The 16,586-nt window shown below is 61.4% G+C and overlaps 1 protein-coding gene across 1 annotated transcript in view; it reads left to right on the top strand.

The window, feature by feature from the left end:
* The window catches only part of NCOR2 (nuclear receptor corepressor 2), a 221,230-nt gene extending 209,112 nt beyond the window's left edge, over window positions 1-12,118 (top strand). The window contains exons 40-49 of the mRNA XM_079943178.1: window positions 1,276-1,817; window positions 2,875-3,024; window positions 3,251-3,396; window positions 3,896-4,089; window positions 4,958-5,107; window positions 5,722-5,870; window positions 6,652-6,705; window positions 9,651-9,872; window positions 10,942-11,121; window positions 11,724-12,118. Of these exons, the coding sequence (XP_079799304.1) occupies window positions 1,276-1,817; window positions 2,875-3,024; window positions 3,251-3,396; window positions 3,896-4,089; window positions 4,958-5,107; window positions 5,722-5,870; window positions 6,652-6,705; window positions 9,651-9,872; window positions 10,942-11,121; window positions 11,724-11,905 (1,969 nt within the window). The 3' untranslated portion in view covers window positions 11,906-12,118. The remainder of the gene's footprint in view (window positions 1-1,275; window positions 1,818-2,874; window positions 3,025-3,250; window positions 3,397-3,895; window positions 4,090-4,957; window positions 5,108-5,721; window positions 5,871-6,651; window positions 6,706-9,650; window positions 9,873-10,941; window positions 11,122-11,723) is intronic.
* Window positions 12,119-16,586: the final 4,468 nt, after the last annotated feature.

Here is a 16,586-nt window from a genome sequence, read left to right as displayed (position 1 = left end):
CCCACCCCCTGCCCAAGGTCTGTGGGCAGAGCTGCCTGACGGGGGAGGGAGCCTCCCCGATACCCCTGCCCACCAGCGACAGTTCAGAGGCGGCTGCTTCTTCCAAAATGAAGTATCCGTTCATGCAAGCGTGCTTCCATTTGGCTAGTCTAAATCATACCTTCCCCACCACCATTCCCATTATGAAAAATGACATCATTTCCCAAGCACACAGGCTTGTCCCCTCTGAGTCAGGTCCCCAGCGGGTACGCATGGAAGGAGCGCCTGAGTCTCAGAGTGGGGCACCCAGGCGTGAGCTCCCACCAGCAACCACCAGGGAGAGGCTATAGCAGGGACATCAAGCTGAATTAAGACCCCTGGGAGAGAGGGTTAGCACAAGGCTTCCTCATGGAAAACGCTAGGCTTGGCAGGCCACAAGAGATGGTGTCGGGCCAGCTCACGTCCAAGCCTGTTTCCTCATCTGCAGAGCAGGGATAGTTACATTGACCCTGTGAAGGTCAGAGAGAGGGCATCTGTGCACTCCTTCTTCCTGGTAGGCCTGCGGTGGGTCTCCTGCCCTGTGCTGGGTACGGGGGACACGGTAATGGGTGACGCATGCAGTGCCCTCTGAGGGCTTGTGGGCTAGACCCATAAGCCTCTGGGGTAAGGAAGAGCGCTCCAGGCAGAGGGGACGACAGGGAGCCCTGTGTGGCCCCACTGCCCTGTCCTTTAACCACCCGCCCTAGCCCGCCCTCTGGGCCTTTGCCCTGTGGCTCCCTCATTTCCTCCCCAGCGCATGTGCCAGCCCCTCAGAGTCCTCTGTGAGCCCTGCCTAAGGGCTCCCTTGCCATTCTCGTAGCAGAACGTGACCCAGACTCGTTCACCGAGCAGTTGCCACACTGATAGGGGTTTAATTTATCACGTTATCCCATTAAGACGTGCGTAGTCTGTCTTCTCACCTAGAACGTACGGTGCTGTTGTCTGTTCTGTGCACTGCCGTACCCCAGTGTCTAGAACGGCGCCTGACACGTAGTAGGTGCTCAGTAAAAAGTTTTCGGCTGACGAGCCGATGGGCTGGATGGACGGCAGGTGGATGGTGTAGGTGAGGCCACATGGCACGGGGGCTCGCAGGTCACGGTAGGCAGCATTTATTCTGAGAGCAGTAGGGAGAGTGGGAGCTCTTCCGGGCAGGGGAGACTCCGCAGGGTGTCAAAGTGAGGGAGTGACCCTGCCTCGGCCTCACAGGCCCCGGCTGTGACTCGCGCAGCCGCTGACCCTCCCTCTCTCCTCCCCCAGGTCCACCTCCACCTCCTCGCCTGTCCGCCCGGCCGCCACATTCCCACCCGCCACCCACTGCCCACTGGGTGGCACCCTCGACGGGGTCTACCCCACCCTCCTGGAGCCTGTCTTGCTGCCTAAGGAGGCCCCGCGGGTCACCCGGCCCGAGCGGCCCCGAGCAGACGCCGGCCACACCTTCCTCGCCAAGCCCCCAGCCCGCGCGGGGCTGGAGCCCGCGTCCTCCCCCGGCAAGGGCTCCGAGCCCCGGCCCCTGGCGCCGCCTGGCTCCGGCCACGCAGCCATCGCCCGCGCCCCGGCGAAGGGCATCACGCCCCACCACGCCAGCCCGGACCAGCCAGCGCCGCCCGCCTCGGCCTCGGACCTGCACCGGGAAAAGACTCAAAGTAAACCCTTTTCCATCCAGGAATTGGAACTCCGTTCTCTGGGTAAGACCACCCTGACAGCGGCCACCTTCATAGACGCGATAATCATGCGTCAAATTGCTCACGATAAAGGGCCGCGAGAAGGAGGTTCGCTGGCCAACGACTCCCCTCGCGATGGTAAGACTCCTGGCCCCACCGCCCACCCGCTCCGTCTTGTGGCCTAAAGATATTTTCAGATCTCTGCTTTTTATTTTTCCCCCATTTTTCGTTGGTTTTGGTTTTTTGTTTTGAAAGTCGTCTTCGTCGATTGCACGCTCTGATGGTTCCTCCAGCCGCGCACACCCGCTCTGAGCGGGGGGGCAGCCTCATCCTTTGCACATCGTTTTATCATGATTTTTTTGTGTTGTTTTGGATTTTCGCTTTTTTTCCTTTAATGAATGGATCTGTGATTTTGACTTTAGCCGCGCCTCCCATCTCCCCCTTTGCGCCTTTGTCTGGGGAGCGGGGCTGCAGAGGGGCGCAGGCCGATGCCTCCCGCCCCCCGGCATTCGGTGCAGAGAAGACGGGGTGGGGGGGAGCGCCGCCACTCTCCAGGAGGAGCTGGGAACCTGCCCCCTGCGTCCTGCCCAGGTCGTGAGGGCGTCTTGGGGGTACTCTGCCCCACGCTCCCCTTGTCAATCCACCAGCCAGCAGCCCCGGGGACGAGGGGCGTCCTCCATGCTGGAGCGGGGCTGTGGCCCGGCGGGGACACTGGGACCTGAGTGTCGCTCCCGCCCCAGCCCTCACCGACCTCACTCCCTCACTGCCCGTCCGCTGCCCCTACACTCCCTTCGCAGAGCCTCATCCTCCCCCGTCACTCTGCCCGCCCCTGGCCCGCCAGCACCACCGGGTTCCGTCTCCGTCCCTTTTCCCACCTGTGCTGCTGTCCAGCTCTCCCTCTGCTTGGATCTCTCCCTGTGCCCCTCCGCCCTCCTGCCTGTACGTCCTGTTCTCTGCGCTGCTTCCGTGTCCAGCTCTCTCTACAGCCCTCTCTCCCTGCAGCCCCCGTCCCTCTTTTCTCACTCTGCCCCCACCCCTGGCCGGCCAGCAGACCCCACGCTGGCTCACTCCCTCTCTCTCCCTTGGCCCCAGCTCCCACCCCCGGCCTGGGGGACCCCGCCAGTGTGGGAGGGGAGGCTGGGAGGGGCAGCCTGGCCCTGGCGCTTGCCTGACTCGTGGCCTCACCCGGCTTCAGGTTACCACGGCGGTGGCTACAGCCCTGATGGGGTGGAGCCCGTCAGCCCCGTGAGCTCACCCAGCCTGACCCATGACAAGGGGCTCCCCAAGCACCTGGAGGAACTCGACAAGAGCCACCTGGAAGGGGACCTGCGGCACAAGCAGCCAGGTAGGGTCCCGCCCTGCCTCCGAGCCCCCTCCCGCCCCCCCGCGTGTGAGACAGGGACAGTTGTCACCCCATCGCGCAGGTGGGGAAACTGAGGCACTCAGAGGTGGCGGAATCGGCCTCGCACCACAGCTCAGAGGGCAGAGCCGGGCTCTGAGGGCAGCAGCCCCGCCAGGCACACGCCTCGCGCCCCTCAGCCACGCCCTGACCTGCTCTGCTCTGCCCGCAGGCCCGGGGAAGCTCAGCGGCGAGGCTGCACACCTCCCACACCTGCGGCCGCTGCCCGAGAGCCAGCCCTCGTCCAGCCCGCTGCTCCAGACCACGCCAGGGGTCAAAGGTCACCAGCGGGTGGTCACGCTGGCACAGCACATCAGTGTAACTACCCCTCCTCTGCCCCCTCCTCATTGCCTTTGTACCTGGGGTGGGACCCGGCCCCGAGGAAGGGGGGGGAGGGTCCACGCACTGTCTGGTGGGTAAACTGAGTCCTGGTGAAGTGAGCCAGGGATCTGGGGGTTGGTGAGGGCAAGCCATGCCAGGGGTCCCAGAGTCTCAAACTCAGGTGCTATATCCGCCCCCTCATCCAGCTGACGGAGCCTCAGGTGCACGAGCCCAGCCGCGATCCACATCTTACACACGCTGGGCAGGGGAACCCGACCCACCTGGGGGCCCACTTTGAGACTCGGGCCAGTGCCCCCACCCCATGCACTTGGGGGCATTGAGGCCGTGTGGGCAGGCCCGAAGCCCCCTGGGGAGCCAAGGACCAAGCCCCCGGGTTCTGCCCCCAAAGCTCAGTCCAGCCCTCACCCCGCCTGGAAGGTTCTGGCAGATGGCTGGCGCCTGACCCTGCTCCTGTCCCCTGACCCTTGGCCTACAGGAGGTCATCACGCAGGACTACACGCGGCACCACCCGCAGCAGCTCAGCGCGCCCCTCCCTGCCCCCCTTTACTCCTTCCCTGGAGCCAGCTGCCCCGTCCTGGACCTTCGCCGCCCACCCAGCGACCTCTACCTCCCAGCCCCGGACCATGGCGCCCCGGCCCGTGGCTCACCCCACAGTGAAGGGGGCAAGAGGTGAGTGGCGGTGGGAGACAGGGTGCCCCTTGCTGGTCACCACCAAGAGGGCTCTGTTAGGTGTCTGCTGCGGGAAGCTTGAGCCCAGTAAAGTGCGAGGCCCGCCTGGAGCCATTGCACATATGAGAAACCGAGGTTCAGGGAGACCAGGGAGTTTGCTCAAGGTCACGGCGCCGCTGGACAATAGCTGTTACATACGCCACACTCGGGGGGATTCCAGGCACCAAGCTGAATACTTCACACCTGTTAACCAGGATCCTCACCACAACCTTGGGAAGCGTAGGCAGTGTTATCCCATTTCACAGACAAAGAAACCGAGGCACAGAGCAGTGAATTCACTTGCCTATAGGGACGCAGCCAGTAAGTGGCGGAGCAGGGATTCGAAGCAGAGCCGTGTGATGTGAGAGCCGCCTCCTAACGGGCACATACACACTTGCACTCCTGGTTACCCCTGGGGGGCTCCCTGGTCAGAGAGGAGAGGAACGGGGAGGGACCCCCGCTCTAGGATGAAGGAGCCATTCCGGGTGGCGCACAGAGTTGGGGAGACAGCGGCATGTCTTTGGGGGAACGGTGGGGTCCCTAGCGTCGGGGTGCAGCAGGGGTTCAGCCAGATTCAGCCCACGGCCTGTGCTTGCGTGGCCCACGAGCTAAAGATGATTTTACGTTTCTGAAGAAGGAGAATATACAGCAGAGACTACAAGTGGCCCACGACGCCTGAAATGTTTGCTATCTGACCCTTTGCAGGAAAAGCGTGCTAACCCCTGGTTTAGAACGAGGCAGGGCTTAGCGGGGAGTGGAGAAAGGGATGCGCCCCTTTCAAGAGGGAGCCCTGAGCTCTGACCACCGCGGGGACCCTCTCTCCGCCCAGGTCTCCAGAGCCAAGCAAGACGTCAGCCTTGGGCAGCAGTGAGGATGGTATAGAACCTGTGTCCCCGCCGGAGGGCATGGCAGAGCCCGGGCATCCCCGGAGCACCGTGTACCCACTGCTGTACCGGCACGGGGAGCAGGTGGAGCCCAGGTACCTGCACAGCAGCCCCTCCCCTTCCTGGGGCACTCAGGACTCGGGCCCTTGCCCACCTGCGGCCTCGATCCACCACTGTGCAGCTGGGGGCTTGGCAAGGGCTTTGGGGTGCAGCCAGGGGGCCTCAGACCCGCTAAACAAGGTCAAAACTTGACAGACCTCCACGGCTGCTTCCTGAGCCTTGGGCTGGGGTCTCTTAGCTCAGGCCCGGCCCCTGTTGCCGGCACTTGAGGATCTGAGAAATAAAGAGCTAAGTGTACTGGACCAAACTGGGGCCCCGGGGAGCGGGGGGGATGGAGGTGGAGAGAAAGGGCCCCCTGACCTCAGGGGCAGACGTGGTCTGAGCCCACTTTGGTTCCCGAGGCTCTTTTCTGGGAGTCCGGCTATTGCAGGTAGACAGGCGTGGCCCACCGGGGCAGCTGGGGCTCTGCAGAGACACCCTGAGCCCAAGGATAGGTGGATGACAGAGGGGATTTCGGAAGACATGGGCCCTAAGAAGTGGGGGAAGCAAGCACGAGGTGGGAGAAGCTTCATTCTGAATTTCTAAGGCAGCTCAGGTGGTAAGCTCCCCGTCGTCAAGGGAACTGACCTGGGGTGTCTGACCCTCGCAGCAGGATGGGCTCCAAGTCCCCCGGCAACACCAGCCAGCCGCCGGCCTTCTTCAGCAAGCTGACCGAGAGCAACTCGGCCATGGTCAAATCCAAGAAGCAGGAGATCAACAAGAAGCTGAACACCCACAACCGGAACGAGCCAGAATACAGTAAGGGGCCCACCCTCCTTGGGGGCGGGGCTACCAGGGCCCACCCTCCTTGGGGGCGGGGCCACCAGGGGCTGGGGGTTAGCACAGCCGGGTGGACCCGCCGGCCCGTCACCTCACGTTCAGGGAGCCCGCGTTGTCCCTCCTTTTCCCGTAGGCATTTGCTGGGTTGTCACAGCATGATGCCCGGCACACGGGGGGCACTCGGGGGGTATTGGCACGCACAGGTCTGTTCGTAGTGGGCGCCAGAGACCGGGGTCACGCCCTTACGAGGACCCCGTGTGTACCCCACGCACGATGCGCCTCACACCTGTGATTTGTTTTCCCCATTTATGCGGTTACTGGACGTAAATCCTAGCTTAGCTCTACCCTGTCAGCACAGAGCCGGGCACATAGCAGCTGCTCGAGAGAACACATGAGCGGGTGAAGCAACGAGTGACGGAACCTCACATCCCGGCCTCGGAAGACTCACTAGCGCGGGGAGCTCGGGGCCCTGCAGAGGCTTTTCTCTTTCTGGGGCTGGAGTCGCAGCCTTGCAGACAGTCCCTGGCCCAGGCTGCTAAGTCCAGAACCTTGCCAAGTGTTGTGCCTGGGCCAGTAGGTCAGCAGCCTCAGGGGGCTGGCTCGAAATGCCGACTCTCAGGCCCTGCCCCAGCCCTGCTAAATCCGTCTGCATTGCGCAAGCTCCCAGGTGGTGCACCTTGCCGAGACCAGACAGGGGACATAGGGGGGAAGGTGCTTTCCGGGACCTGTAGGCCTCACCCATCTCGTCGTCCCCCTCCAGATATCGGCCAGCCCGGGACGGAGATCTTCAACATGCCCGCCATCACCGGAGCAGGTAACCCGGTCACCCTGGGCTGCTCGGCCGACAGCCCGTCCCCTCCCTGCCCCTCCCCCGTCACTGTGCGCCCAGGGAGGTCAAGCTGGGTGTCTGGACCTGGAAGGAGACTTGGGAGTGAGGCCTCGGAGGTCACTGGGCCTCACATCAGCCGTAGCCATGGTGACAGGTGGCCTTTCATAGTTCAAGTGTGTCCCCTCCTCTGCGGTGGGGATGCAGACACACACAAGAGGCCGGCGGGGTCTGGCGAGGAGTGTCTGTTTGGAGTTCAATTTCAAGGCCTTCTGGTGCATGTAGGACAGAATTAGAATCACACACAACTACCCGGAACCTGTCTGTTGGGATCTCGGATGGAGATGTGAGTGTGTGGAGTGGGCCTGTGTGTGCACGTGGGCGTTTTTTGTAGGTGGAGCATCGGTTTTACTGGAAAATTCCATCCAGGGAGCTGGGGAAACAGTGCAGATGTATTCCAGAGATGAGTGTAAAATTCACACACATTTTTTTAAATATAAATTTATTGTATTTATTTATTTTTGACTGTGTTCGGTCTTCGTTGCTGCACACGAGCTTTCTCTAGTTGCAGCAAGCGGGGGCTACTTTTTGTTGCCGTGCACGGGCTTCTCGTTGCGGAGCACAGGCTCTAGGCGCGTGGGCTCAGTAGTTGTGGCTCGCGGGCTCTAGAGCGCAGGCTCAGTAGTTGTGGTGCACAGGCTTAGTTGCTCCGCGGCATGTGGGATCTTCCCGGACTAGGGCTTGAACCCGTGTCACCTGCATTGGCAGGCGGATTCTCAACCACCACTGCACCACCAGGGAAGCCCTCACACACATTTTTACACTGAAACGTAAGCCTTCTATGATGGTTTGGAGCCTGTGGGGTTACACTGTGCATTTCGGCTGCCTCTGTAGAAGGACTGGGACGGGGCTTTGGGGAAACACCTGGTGTCTGGTGTGAAGCAGCTGAGCCAGAGCAGGCAGGGCTGACCCTCCGCCAGAGGCCTGCCCGGTATGGGGAGGAACGAGGCATCTTTGGGGGGATGTGCTGACCTTCCCTGAGGGCCGTCGCAGCTCTGGGAATGTGCTGAGCAAAAGGCAGCCATTGGATTTTATCAGGGGGCCACGGGGCCTCTAAATGGGGGTCCCCACTGGGGAATGTCCACCCACCCAGAGACTAGACGCTGGGTGAGCCTCGGGCAATGGGGAGGAGACGATTCGGCCAAAACAACAAGATGGACAGAAATGAATGTTTTCATGTTTCCATTTCAGAGATGCTCATACACTGACCCAGGTGCGTGTGTGTGTAGAAATTCATGCGGTACAAGGAACTTGCATCTAAATTAGACTCAACTATTTTTCAAAGCAGTTTAGGCCACACACACAGAATTTCCCCAGACCCCCGTCTCTGCTGCTTTAGGACTGGAGACGGTCAGCTTCCTGCCTAGCACTGACAGACCATGGACCCGTGACCTTGGGTGGCAGGTTCAGTAACGTCTGTGATCGTAGGATGCCAGCCTACCGAGGAACCATCATGACCTGTATCCCTAACATCTTTTTTTTCCACTTCCCAGTGTCTTAGTTTGTAGGATCATAAATGCTTCTCCCCCCTCCCCGCCCCACTCACCCCCGCTGGAGATTTTGCTTTTCCTTGACCGACGTGACTTTTTTTAAGTGCTGATGAGGCATGGCCGAGACACAGCTAAAAACCCGTCAAGGGGTCCTGTGGCTGTGAATGAGCTTGAAACTAAAAAGAAGAAAAGAAAGTGAAAACGTAGACAGCAAATTGTGGCTTTAGAAATGTGATTTTAGATGCTGCCGTGTTGCTCCGAGCCTCCCAGGAACCATCGGTCCAGTTTACAGACGAGTTAGGGGTCAGCAAGACCCGTTATTCGGCCACTTGGTAATCATACAACTGACCTGGAGTGGAAGTTTTCAAATCCGTGAAAACTTTGCCCAGTGGCAGGCAGAGAGCTTCGTCGGAGGTTTTTGGAAGCAAAGTCTGGTTTAACAAAAATGCCAAAAAGAGGCACGTTCCCCAGGGTTTGCAGACGTCCCCAGAATGGTTCACAAGCAAACAAGAGAGGGACAGAAAACCTGGTAAACAGAAAACGAGGCGTGACTGGCGTGACTTTGAAGTGGGTGTCTGGAAGGATTCGTGAGGGACAGTTGTTGATCGGACCACTCTGTGCCGGGCGGCCGGGCCGGGGGCGGCCATGTGATTGTTTCCAGCTCTGCCCTGACCCCCCGCACGCACGTAACTGCATGGCTGGACCCCCCTCTCCACCGTCCGTCTCTGCACCTCTTTCTCCTTGTGGCTCCCGGGCGGGGAGAGGGGGTGGGAGGAGAGTTAGGCCCAGCTGCGGGGGCAGACAGGGGGCTTGAGGGTCCCGGGCCTCGCAGGCAGGGGCGGCCGGAGGACCATCTGGTCACCTTCCCTCCATTCCTCCCAGCAGCCCCCGGGAACCAGGGTGGACCCCCCAGCGCCCAGCACTGAGCTCTGGCTTGTCTTAGTTTCCCAGCAGCCCTTCCCCCAAATAAGGGGACCCCCTGATCCCGCTCCCCGTTCCTTTGTAAGGCCACTCGATTTTTTCAAAAAGAAGCAGCCCCAGCTGGGGGTTAGGGATCCAGAAGGGGCTTCTGATTTCCCCAAGGGCAGAGTAGGAATGAGGCTGGGGGGGGCGGTCATCTAACCACCCCGAGCCCACCTCTTCCCCCACCGGGAATTCCTGAGGGCTTCCAGGGCCCGAGTCAGAGGGAGCCGTCCGCCCCCACCACCCTGCAGCGGAACCACGGGGGGAAGACAGGGAAATCAAGAATCGTTGCTTTGCCAAAATGTGCTCACTGTGTATTCTTTCTTCTCCTCCCTCTCTCCCTCTCTGCTTCTCTCTCCCTCTCTCCCCCTTGTCCCCCCGGCCCCTGCGGCCCCCTTTGTGTGTGTGTCTCTCTCCCAGGCCTCATGACCTGCAGAAGCCAGGCGGTGCAGGAACATGCCAGCACCAACATGGGGCTGGAGGCCATTATTAGAAAGGCGCTCATGGGTAAATATGATCAGTGGGAGGAGCACCCGCTCAGCGCCAATGCTTTTAACCCTCTGAATGCCAGTGCCAGCCTGCCCGCTGCTATGCCCGTAACCGCTGCTGACGGACGGAGGGAACACGCGCTCACCTCGCCAGGTCTGCAGGCCTCCTCCACCCCGTCTGTCCCACCCCGGTGTCATTAATCCTCCCGCCTCCCTCCGCGTTCCTCTGACCAACCCCCCTCCAGCTTTGGAGCTTGTGACTCTATTTTTGTGCGTGTTTGACGTGGTCCTGGAGTTGGGTAACCCCGAGCTGGGCGGACACCCCCCCAGGTGTCTGCGTGGCCCCGGCCCGCCCGCGCCCGCTGGGCCCGAAGGAGCTGCCGCTTTTCTAAAAACACTCACGCCGCTGCCCGAGCCCTGCCCTGCCTCCCTCCCCGGCTGGGCATTCGTCCCGGGATGCCCACGTCCTGGCCCAGCTTGTGTCTCCTTGGGGGAGATCGGGCTGGAGTGAGGACCCACTCTCTCTGTGTGGATCAGGGGGGACCCTTGGGCTCACGGCAGCCAGGCCAGTGGGCCCGGTGTCTGCTGCGGCCACCAAGCATGTTCACGGCTGGCCCTCGGGGCTGATGGGGTGGAGACCAGCATCTGTGTACCAGATCCGAACTCATGAATCAGGGAAACCAGACGGGCTGGCTCGCCCTCTGCCCTGGGTCCCTGATCAACACTCTGCGTATCAGAGCAAGGGCCAGGCAGAGAGTTCTTGAGCCAGTTTTCTGACCTGGACACTGTGGCCCTGGGAAGCTTCTGGACTTAATGAGGGCCCAGGCCTGGCCTCAGGGGCCCTGGCTTCTCTGCAGAGGGCCTGCAGCCTGCCCAGCCCCAGCACAGTCCTGGGGCGGTGGTCAGGGTCAAGCCAGAGGCCTGAGGCTCCGTGCTTGAGGTATTAGCCCCTGGCGGGTAGGGGGCCTCGGGGCAGCCTGAGGGGGCTTTGCAAATAGTTCTACCCCCTCCCCTAGCAGAGACCCCTCCAGATCCAGGCTCCCGGCTGGGGCTGGCCATCTGGTTGATCTCCTTGGCTTCCCAGGGGGCTGGGCTGCTGTTCCCCCTCCCCGGGGGGCCCGGGAAGCAGGGGTCCAGGGCCTCACCCACCCACCCCCGCCACCTCTACAGTGCGAGCACTGTCCTCAGTCCAACTCGGCCCCTTCCCATGTGTCCCCCTGCAGGTGGTGGCGGGAAGGCCAAAGTCTCTGGCAGACCCAGCAGCCGAAAAGCCAAGTCCCCGGCCCCAGGCCTGGCGTCTGGGGACCGGCCACCCTCCGTCTCCTCAGTGCACTCGGAGGGAGACTGCAACCGCCGGACCCCACTCACCAACCGCGTGTGGGAGGACCGGCCCTCGTCCGCAGGTGGGCCCCGGGGGCGGGCAGGTGGGCCTGGCCGGCTGCCCGAGCACCTACTGTGTGCAGAGCGCGTGGTCAGGCCTGTTCTGAGACACTCGCCCAGGGCCCTGGCCAGCTGAACTGGGGCTCGCAGATGGTCAGGATGCTTCTCGTGAGGGCCCAGGTGGAGGGAAAGAGCACGATTTAGAGCGAGGATGAAGGATTCGGGAAGTGAAGAGAGAGGCCTGTGGGCAAGGGCCGGTCCCACAGGCTTGGGGGGGCCTCAGGGGAGCCCCCGACTTATCTGTGCATGCGAGGAGGTCCCTGGGGGAGGTGCGTGATCTCCCGCGGGTCCAAGAGAGCTCTTGGCTGCAGGACAGACGCAGGGGGGCGAGGACAGGAAGAGCGAGGCGGCTCCCGCTGGGCCAGGCGACAGGCTGCCGGGCATGAATGGCGTGGGAGTGCTGGCAGTGAGGCCAGGTGGGCAGTTTGAGAAAGCTTCCAGGAGATAGAAGGGGTGGGGAGGCAGGAGGCCGAGGCCCCAGCTCCTGGGGAGGCGGGTGGGTGGGCCCCTGGGGGCCGCCAGGCTCACCGGGGCCTCCGGGGCTTCTCTCCCGGCCTCTCCGCAGGGTCCACACCGTTCCCCTACAACCCTCTGATCATGCGGCTGCAGGCGGGGGTCATGGCCTCCCCGCCCCCGCCTGGCCTCCCCGCGGGCAGCGGGCCCCTGGCTGGCCCCCATCACGCCTGGGACGAGGAGCCCAAGCCGCTGCTCTGCTCGCAGTACGAGACGCTCTCCGACAGCGAGTGAGGCTCAGAACGGGGTGGGCCGGCGAGCGGCCGGAGCAGCGGGCGGCTGCCGACTCCCCCCACCGAGGAAGGAGCCCCTGAGTCTGCCTGTGCGCCCGTCTGTCCGTCCGTCCGTCCAGAGCCGGCATCCTTGCCTGTCTAAAGCCTTAACTACGACTCCCGCCCCGGCTGGCCCTGTGCAGTGACCTTACTCAGGGGATGTTTACCTGGTGCTCGGGAGGGGAGGGGCCGGGGAGGGGGCACGGCAGGCGTGTGGCGGCCACACGCACACAGCCGGGGCGGCCAGGGACCCAAAGCAGGACGACCACGCACCTCCCACGCCACTGCCTCCCCACCTAACGCATTTGGAACCAAAGTCTAAACTGACCTAGCAGCCCCCGCCCCCGCCCTCTGTCCCCATCCCGCTTAGCACTCTGGACAGACGGACACAGGCCCTGTCCAGGCCCCAGCGCTCTTGTCCCAGTCCCCACGGGCTGCCCCAGCCGACAAGACCGCTGGAAACCAAGTCAGGCCAGATGGGCGGGCGACGGGGCCGGGTGCGGCCTGGGGTGAGCGGCTGCTCCGAGGAACTGGACTGTTTTTTTCATACATCGTTGCCGCAGCGGTGGGAAGGAAAGGCAGGTGTAAATGATATATTGGTTTACAGGGTATATTTTTGATACCTTCAATGAATTAATTCAGATGTTTTAAGCAAGGAAGGACTTACCCAGTATTATTGCTGCTGTGCTTTCGATCTCTGCTTACTGTTCAAGAGGCGTGCGCAGGCCAACAGTCGGTGACCCCATAGTCCGCAGGACCGAGGTGGGGCCGGGGCTGCCAGCTCCCGAGCCCCCGTGCGTCCTCCCTCCCTCCCTTCCTTGGGCAGAATGAATTTGAAGGGGATTCTGTGACCGCCATCTGCGCACGGCGGTGGCGTCCTGTCATTTACACACGTTCTTCTCATTAAAAAGCGAATTATACTCGACTTACAGAGGCTCCTTCTCTCTCTTGGCCCTGGCAGCCAGGAGGACAGGCGACTGGGCCGTGGGGGCGGGGGGGGGGGGTGTGAACGGTTGGAGTGTAACCCTGCGGGGGACAAGGGCACATCCCCTGACTCACCAGTCTCTCCCCTCTGCAGGCGAATATTTACACCCACGGTAAGGATGTCACCGTGCAGACCTTGAACAGTCCCACCCGTGGTGAGAGTATTGAATTTTCACACCCACGAGGAGGGTGTCAGATATTCACAGCCATGGTGACGGTATCCAAGAAGGCCATCGTCAGCTCTTAACTGTTAAATACTTTAAAAATTATTCCTGCCCACACCGTGTTAGGGAACAAACAGACCCTTTGCCGTCACTGCTTTGGATACGCGGCAGAAGAGAGAACAACCCTCCCTCCCAGCTTGCGTCTTGAGGCAGCTGCCAACTGGCATCTTGCAGCCTTGGTAGAACGTGTCTCAGACACGAGCTGTGTTCCTCCAGGAGCAGAGCCGGAGCTCCAGAGAGGCTGTGATTCTTTGCCATGGACGTGCATGCAGGATTGGGGCGGGGCAGGGTGTGGGGAGCAGTGGAGGAGAGAACCGAGACCCCCTGGATGCAGAAATTCCCATCCCCTGCCCAACCTGTGAACTGGTGGTCAGCCCAGCACCGCGTCTCCCCAGGGTGTGGGCCTGGGCATGCGGAGAGATGTGCGTCCTCAGGGGACTCTGCCCACCCTCCCTGGAGCTCCAGGTTTACCCTGCGAACCTGTGCGGCAAAATGAGCAGGGGGTCTTTGGAGCCCCGCAGGGCTCAGCTTGGCGCCTGGGCTGTAGTGCTGATGCCGACAGGCAGGTGGCAGTGTTGGGCCAGAAAACAGTCTTGTCCAGCTCCGGCCCTCCCTCCGGTCCCGGGTGCAGGCCAACCCCAACCTGGAATCCAGGATGGGTCAGGTCGTGCTGGCCACACCAGCCACAAGGGGTTGGCCGTGCCTGCTGGTGCCACCAAGCATCCCATGGCAGTTCCCTCAGCTGTAGTCAGACCAGAGTGATACGGGGGTGGCAGGGATACAAGTGTCAGCCCACAGGCTCATCTCTGCCATCCCCCTGTCTGCGTGGCCTCAGAATTGACACCACTTGGCACCTAGGGCCAGTGGCACAGACCCCACACAGTGATGTTTGTGGGGTGTAGGGAGAGCTCACGGCCTCCTGGTGCCTGTGAAGGGTCCACCCTCTCTTCCAACCTCACCCAGCCAGTCCTCAGCCCCCCACACCAAAGGGTTCATCCCACCCCCATCATGTTTGGTTTTCTTACTGCTCCATCTTAAAATGGAGGCTCCTGCTGTTCGCTGAGCCCCATCTCTCTGGAAAACTCCTACACATACTTCAAAACCCAGCTGGGTCATTCGCTCCTCTAAGAACCCATTATCCCTCCCCATCTTCTCTCTCCTCTGGGTCTTTGCTAACACCCTGCAAGCTACTGGACAGAACCCCACGAGAGCAAAGATCTTGCCTTTCTCTTCCTGACTCTGTTGTTGACTGAGCCCCTAGCGACTGTTGAGCTGAACTGATGCTATGAGGATCCGATTCCATAGAAAATGAGAACGTGATTTGCAAAGTGTAGGACACTTGCTGGCTAATTTCCCAGCGTCTTAGAACACTGTGACGTTGGTTAGAGTGCAGATTCCTGGGCCCCACCCAGAGGATAGGAATGATTCTCTAGGTCCAGGGTTGGGGCTGGGAATCTGTGTTTTCATCCAGCGGCCCAGGTGTTTCTGATGCCGGTGACTTGCAGCCCTCACTACGATGGTGAGGGTGGTGCCCAAGGTCAGAGCTAGAACCTGGTCCCTTCACTTCTTTCTGGCCAGGAGTTCTCCAGTAAGGGCACAAGCGGCTCTGCAGAGGGAGTCCCGGCCCACCAACCCGAAGAGCTGCCGCCCACAGCGGGGGCAGGAACGGGCTGGTCCCTACAGCACTAGGGTTGGCTCAGGACGAGCCCACCTCGGGCCAGGTGACACAGACACTGTGACAGCTGACCTGGAGCAGTCGGGGTGGCTTCCTGGAGGTGGTGGTTCTTGGGGAGGGGATGGGCTGAGTGGAAAGAACCTGTGTGGACAAAGGCTGGGAGCTGAAACCCAGCCGGGGGCATTCAGGAGCCCAGGGTGGCTTAGACAGAAGGCAGTGTGGAGGCCCTGGAATTTCTGAGACGGAACAGTCAATGCCCAGCAAGGTGATTTGCTGGTTTTCTGAAATTGAGTCTCGTTGGCTTGCAAGGGTGCTGGGTGTATTGAGGGAGAAGCAGGCCAGGAGGCTAGTGCAGGGCCAGCGTGGGGGTTGGCACGGCAGAGAAGGCCAGGACAGAGCCCCACTGCCTCGGGGAGTGGGGATGGGGCCAGGCCACGTATGGGGCAGGCAAGAGGGCGTGTGCAGCACGCGAGTAAAGACAGACTGTGGAGCCAGCTGCCACGTAATGGCCATGTGACCCTGGCCAAGCCATTTGAACCCTCTGTGTCTCTGTTTCCCCATCTGTAAAATGGGATAATGATATTGCTGTGAGGAGTACCTCAGAGATGGGCTGTGTAGCTCTACAGAGACACAGTTTACTCACCTGTGCAGGAGTCAGTGGGACAAGGCAAGGAAGAAAGAATGGGTTTGCGAGGAAAGGAGAGAGAAGAGAAAAAAACTCCAGGTGGTCCGGCAACAGTGAATCTTAATTTGCATATTTACGGGGATAAACTGATTTGATCGCTGGCAGCTGGTGGGAGGGCCCCCTGGTCATTCCACCTTTAGAAGGCCAAGGAGGGCCCTCAGAGGAGACGCATGTGTTTTCATGGCTTCTCCAGGAAGCCGGGAGGGTTTCGCTGTGGCAGCCACGTGACGGGCTGTCCTTCCAGCCCACCTCCTCCGGGGTTCAGCCAGGTCACGCTTCCTCATCAGAATGTCTCACCAGCTACCTCACAGGCTCACTGGGAAGATAAAATGCAGAAAATTCTGACAGCAGGGCCAAGCGGTCTGCAGACAGAGGCAGCGCTCCGCGTACGTGTCGGCCGCCAGGGCTGTGGTTTGCTCTCACCAAGGCTACTCTGGGGAGGAGAGACGAGACCTCGGACGGACGGGGCACCTGTTTGTGGGGCGGGGGCCGCCGAGCTTTGGAAGCCTGCGAGTGTGAACCCAGAGATGAACCCAGAGACTGGCCGGGGCGACAGCAGAAGAGGCTGAGCGAGGCGGCTCAGGATGGGTGTTTGGGGCCAGAGCCGACCCTTGACATTGGCGAGTGTTTGTGCCCCTTCGAGAGAGATGGACGCCCTGACCCGCCCCCAGCAGGGTCGCGGCTCGATTCGATGGCAGCCCAAGCTTTACCAGCACGGATTCTCACCGTCCCAGCCGCCAGGCAGGTAAGGCCATGTGCCTGCCTTGCAGATGCTTAGAGAAGTTAAGCGACAGGCTGCTTCTCCAGCCACGTGCCCTGCCTGCCCGTGTTGGTCTTCCCCTCCCGGTGGCTTCAGTGAGTGACCTCTGCCCCCGTTGCCCAGTGCATCTGGATCTGGGGAGTGTGGAGGAAAAGCAGAGGACAGAAGGGCCCTCTGCAGGCAGCAGCCTAAGCCTGGCAGCGGGGTCCCTGGCCTCCAGGCTCGCTGTTTTGCGGGTGGAAATCCCAAGGGCTGGGGCAGGACCCAGACGAAGTTGGTGCCTCTTTCTGCCGGGTCTCCAAGTCCTCTGGGTTC

The sequence above is a fragment of the Stenella coeruleoalba genome, assembly GCF_951394435.1.
Source record: "Stenella coeruleoalba genome assembly, chromosome: 14".
NCBI lineage: Eukaryota > Metazoa > Chordata > Mammalia > Artiodactyla > Delphinidae > Stenella > Stenella coeruleoalba.
This window is presented reverse-complemented; position numbering and strand designations above follow the sequence as displayed.